General features: G+C 39.2%; 1 protein-coding gene across 1 annotated transcript in view; it reads right to left on the bottom strand.

Moving 5' to 3' along the window:
- Window positions 1-5,541: 5,541 nt before the first annotated feature.
- LOC129381912 (tigger transposable element-derived protein 6-like) overlaps window positions 5,542-6,000 on the bottom strand; it is a 51,953-nt gene continuing 51,494 nt past the window's right edge. Inside the window, exon 3 of the mRNA XM_072284648.1 lies at window positions 5,542-5,657. Coding sequence (XP_072140749.1) covers window positions 5,542-5,657 — 116 coding nt within the window. The remainder of the gene's footprint in view (window positions 5,658-6,000) is intronic.

Below are 6,000 nucleotides of genomic sequence, written 5' to 3'. Positions count from 1 at the left end.
TTAATCGAATCACGCTTGAAACATTTCGCTCTAAGCTAAAGAGGATAGATAACTATATATCACGCGGATAGAGTTGATGAAGCGTATGATACATCCTTATGTCTGTTTAAAGAAGCCTACCATGAGTCTTTTCCTTCAATTACTATAAAACAATTCAGCCGATCGCGGAAACCTTGGATTTCGAACTTCTGTCTTAAACTGATAAGAAAGACAAACTTTATAGAAAGTTCTTGTCCACCAGAAGCCTTGATGACTGGGAACAATTTACGCAACATTGAAACAATACAACCGCCTTACTTCGTAACGCGAAGAGGGAATACTTGTTTACATTTTTCAATTTGAAATGTAATGCAAAGGCAGATGTAGTATGGAAAAGGATAAATGCATTATTGAATGGTTCACCCGCGGCTCAAAATGCTCTAGAGATAAGCGTAAATGGTCTGGTTTTGAAGGGTAGCCAATTGGCTGAAGCTTTCAATGAATTTTTTGTCAATCTAGCGAACACTTCGCACTATCCCGAGGCTGTTATCAAATCCACAGTAATAAAAATAGTATATATCTGAGCCCTGCGAGTGTGAATGAGGTTATAACGTTATTTAACCTGCTTAAAAATAGTAATGTCTGCGATATGGATAGCGTAAAATGAAAACCTGTTAAGTACACTATTGATATAGTTGCAGCAACACTTGCACACATTGATAACCGAGTGATTACTACTGGCAATTTGCCCAAACGGATGCAGCTCTATAAGGTGTTATTCACAAAGGAGGAGATAAAAATCAGTTTTCTAACTATCGCCCCATTTCCATTCTTCCAGCGTTTGCAAAAGCATTGGAAAAAATAATACATAGTAGAATCGAAAATTTGGCCTCTAACTCCAATTTAAGCACTAACGCTCAGTACGGCTTTCGTAATAGCAGATCAGCAGAACTTGCTTTATTAAACAAAAAGGAAATAATTGTAAAAGCTTTTGAAGAGAAGGAACCTATAGCTGGTGTATATATCGATTTTTCAAAGACCTTCGATTGCCTGAACTACATAACGGTGCTAAAAAACCTGGAGCTGTATGGTATACCAGGCACACCTCTGCAACTTCAACTTCAACTTTATTAATTCTTCTAGTGCACACTAGAAACGTCCTCCTGGGCTAAAAGCTGCCATAAGCAGCTTGACTGGACCCAAGAGGCGTTGTACATGGCAGGGGGATAACAGAGAGTACTTTAAAATGTCATGCATACAACATCAAACATCAAAATAAAATAATTGTAACATTTTCAAATATAAGCCTATTGACAGGATAATTATCCCAGGATACAGAAACAACAACATTCAAGGATATTTGATAAGATTAAGAGAAAGAATCGTCAAAGGGCACCACACAATTAGAATCCTTATAAATTAAATATATTTGTTTACATGTGAACAAAACACATCTTCAAGCCCCTGCGAGAAAAATTAGGAGTGTCAGTGTAATTATTAAGGATTTTTGGTAAATTGTGTTTAATAGATTGTGATTTGTATTCAGTGGGAAAACGTGGTACACACCAAGGATGAGGGTTTCTTAGATGTACTGGTATATTATGGCGCTGCAAGGGCGCTATGAACGTAAGCCAATAAAAAAAATAAATTATGGGGTTTTACGTGCCAAAACCACTTTCTGATTATGAGGCACGCCGTAGTGGAGGACTCCGGAAATTTCGACCTCCTGGGGTTCTTTAACGTGCACCTAAATCTAAGTACACGGGTGTTTTCGCATTTCGCCCCCATCGAAATGCGGCCGCCGTGGCCGGGATTCGATCCCGCGACCTCGTGCTCTAAGCCAATTCCTCAATTCTTCTTTTGCAAAACAAAACATATGTAAAACGCGATATTCGTAATAGTGGTCTACCCATATAACTTGGTATTTCTCTGACAAAGCTTTTGTCGTCGACAAGGGATTGGTACTCGCAATGTGCCGGAGGAGGGCCTTTTGTAATGTAATTATTTTATTCATGTTTGTTAGTGTTGTGGTCCGCCATACTAAACTGCAATAATTAAATTTGGAGGTAAACAATGCATGATAAATTTGTAACTTGCATTTTACCGGCATGAGAGCTCTACAGCGAGCCAGCACCCCAGCTACTGCGGAAAATTTAGTGCGAAGTTGATTAAGATGAGCATCCCAATTTAGATGACAGAAAAAAGTTATACCAAGTATTTTATGTTGGTTAACTAGCTCAATATTGTTATCTAAATAAGTTATTGAATGTTGCAGTTCCAAAATTTTATTTCTTGCTCTAAAAAGAACAGCTTTCGTATTAGCAGGATTAATTGCGATTCCATTTAACTGTGACCACTCAGATAGATTACATAGAAGCGCATTACATTTAATAATTAGTTCGTTCGCATCCTTTCCAGTAAAGACTAAAGTACTGTCATATGCATATATAAAGAAATCAACTGTAGCATCAGTATTTATTAAGTAATTCACATATAAGTTAAATAATAGTGGGCCCAAAACACTTCCCTGTGGCACCCAGTTTTTGATTGACAAGAAAGAAGATTGGACATTATCGATACATACACATTGAGTCCTATTTTTCAAGTATGACCCCATCAAGGCGAGGGGACCACCGCGAACTCCATACATAGAAAGTTTAGCTATAAGAATGTCATGATTGAGGCAATCAAACGCCTTGCTGAAGTCAATGAAAATTCCGCCACGAAATTCCCTTCGTCTATAGCTAACACAGTTTTTTTCTTTCAAGGATAAAAGAGCTGTCTCCGTAGGTCTTCCCCTCCTAAACCCAAATTGCGGATTTGTTATAACGTCATGTTTGTCGAGAAATGTTGTTAGGCGTGTAGAAATAATTTTTTCTAGTGCTTTGGAAAAAAATTGGTAGAACAGATATTGGCCGGTAATTAGAGACTTTATTTACATCACCGTGTTTGAATAACACCGATATTCTAACTCGTTTCATACGATCTGGGAAAGTAGCCGACTCTATTGCTAAATTGAACATGTGAACCAAAGCAAGAGGGAAGGGCAAGTGTTCCATAACGTATTTTATTGGCGTGATTTGTATGTTATCGGTATCTAATGCTTTGCTGTTATTTAAATTCATTATTGTTGTAAACACCTCATGTTCATTTGTTGGTTCCATAAATATAGTATTAGGAATAGTATTATTCAGTGAATAAGCAACTTGGGGGTCATGGCTGTACGCTACGCCTGCGTTCACAAAATGAGTATTAAAGTGGTCAGCCAGCGCTTTACCGCTAAGTTCACGATTATTATCAGTTATCGATTTGGGTATTTTGTTTTTAGTTTCACGACCTAAGACGCTATTTATTACTTTGCAAACCGCATCCGGACGGTTCTTGGTAATTTCAGAAAAAACACGTTTATAGTAATCTATTTTCGCTTGCCTTAGTATTTTATTCAATCTATTTCTTTCTCTCTTAAATTCCTTAAGTTTAATTTCTGATCTCGAGTGAAGGAAAGTATGATAAAGGCAGTTTTTGCTTTTTATCAACTGGAATTGCTCGTTAGTGATCCACGGTTATCGTATCTTTTTTGAACGTCTAACCTGTCTGAAAGGAAAATGCGCAATGTAAATGCGCACAAAAGCTTCAAGAAACTCGTTATATGCATCGTTTACGATTTTTTTTCTTAACACGAAATTCCAGTCGTGCGTGATAACAGCCTGAATAAATAAATTCAGTGTGTCATCGGAAATATGTTGATAAGTAAATAATTCGTTGTGTTGTTTGTTATTCATAGAATAAACAACAAAAACTGGACAATGATCACTAATATCATAGGAAATTGTACCCGTAGCACTTGCAGGTGTATCTATATCTGTAATGAGAAGGTCGAGGGCAGATGAAGTGGAAAGAGTAACCCAGGTTTGGGGGGGGGGGGGGTGTAGTAATCAGATTAGTAGAGCCAGATGAAAGTAGTAGGCTGTTTATGTCGTGTACATACTTATTGTTCTCCAACATATTTATGTTGAGATCACCTCCATACACAAAATCAACATTTTCAACTGAGCAGAATTCCAAAAGTTTACTAAAACAACCTAAAAAAATTTATCGATTCTGGCATTCGGAGGACGGTATATCACTGACAACACTTTCTTCGTGTTTTTGACAGTTAGCATTTCGCAGCCATGACCTATGAATGAAAATTCTGGCACCATTTCATAATCACAATTATTTTTAGCATAAATGGCGACACCGCCTCCTCGCCTATTCTGATGGTTCATTTAAAATGAGGTATAGCTGTCCAATTGAACATCGTAGATGCTTTGAAACCAAGTTTCAGATATCAATATGACGTCAAACTGAAACGAAAATTCATTGAGGAAACAAGTAATGCTGTCGCCCTTGCCAACAGCAGAACGGGAATTGAAATGCAAAACAGAGGTGTGTGTAGTATCTGGCAGATGACATTTTGCGGTAATACAAAATCAAGATATTCCATTTGACCAGAAGGTGCAGGCATGTAACGCGACATTTAGCATACCTTAGAAAGATCTTTCATGCTCTATCCTTATGGTTGGTGTGTCATCAGACTGTCTCGCGAAAACCTTACCATTGTACGACCAAACGGATTTCCATTCATGATCACGTTTTCTACCGATAACAATTCCAAGCAACCGCTTTAGTGTAGGGCACACGTGCTCGTTTACATATATCCTCTGGGAGCTATCCATACCAATGTCTTTGTTGACAAGACGCGCTTTCCTTGCCTTCATCAGCACAGCGTCACGTTTGATTCGGGAATTAAACTGTATAATAATGTTCGATTTTTCAGGATATCGAGTAGGAATACGATGATATATTTCAATGTCAGTGTCTATAATTTCTTCTTTGATGGCTTCCCCAATTTTCCGAACAATGTTACGCACACTTTCATCGTCAGACCTAACAACGCCTTGTGTCTGAAGATTCTTGTTTCTTGAGTACTGTTCTGTGCGCACAAACCTCTTCTCAAGCTCTCGAGTCCTGAATTCGAGCGCCTGGCATTTTTCTTGAAGTACTTTATTTTCATTTTCTAGATTTTGTCTTGCGGATTCTTCAGCTCTTAATTTTGCCTTCAGTTCTTCAACTGAGGCGTGACCGAACTCGATGCTTTGAATACGATTTTTGTGTTCGACCTTCAGTTCTCGGATCTCATTGCGCATGTCCCTTTCCATTGTCTCGCGACACACCCTTAGTTGATCTTTGAACTCTTGCTTAAGCTGAAAAAGTTCAGCTTTTATTTCATCTTTGAGTTTAGCCAGTTCATTCGTCATGCTGTATCAACAGAAACAATCCGCGACACAGAGAAGATATATAAACGATGCAAAGAAAACTGCCTGGCAGCGGCGACGGTAAAACTGTACGCAATAGTAGTAATGGGCTGAAAACACAAACCTGTAGCAAAAAGGCAGACGAGCGCTCAGCGCTGCAATAGGTACGTCGTCGCCGCTGCCAAGTGAAGTGAATTGCCGCGGAGCTATCGTTTTTGTAGCTTTTGATGCTGTGACGTTGCTGCCGATGCTGCAGTTGACTGGCTCAGCTGACAGTCCTGCCTACATGTACCAGGGATTCCTCGCCGCATCCGCCACGCCACGGGCACGCTTGTAGAAGCACTGGCGTCGGCACAACTTGCAGCTTCTGGAGCAGGGAATCTGTAGCAAAAAGGCAGACAAGCGCTCAGCGTTGCAATGGGTACGTCGTCACCCCTGACCTCTTACCTAAAATTTCGTAAACACCGTAGTGATAGGTGATTCCCTTTTCTAATTTAAAAATGTGATTGCTGGTGTTCCCCAAGGGAGCATCCTTGGTCCCCTTCTGTTTAACATTTTACATTAACGACATAATTGTGATACGCTCGAAACCGACATTTGTTATTTATGCGGATGACACGACACTACTGTTCCGAAACTCTCACACTACGACACTTGACCTCGACATAAACGATTGCCTTGACAAATTGAAGTCTTGGAACAAGTTAAATTCATTGGAGATAAA

Source organism: Dermacentor andersoni, chromosome 10, assembly GCF_023375885.2.
Source record: "Dermacentor andersoni chromosome 10, qqDerAnde1_hic_scaffold, whole genome shotgun sequence".
NCBI classification, from domain to species: Eukaryota; Metazoa; Arthropoda; class Arachnida; order Ixodida; family Ixodidae; genus Dermacentor; species Dermacentor andersoni.
Note: the sequence above shows the minus strand (reverse complement) of the source record. Positions and strands in the feature narration are given on the sequence as shown.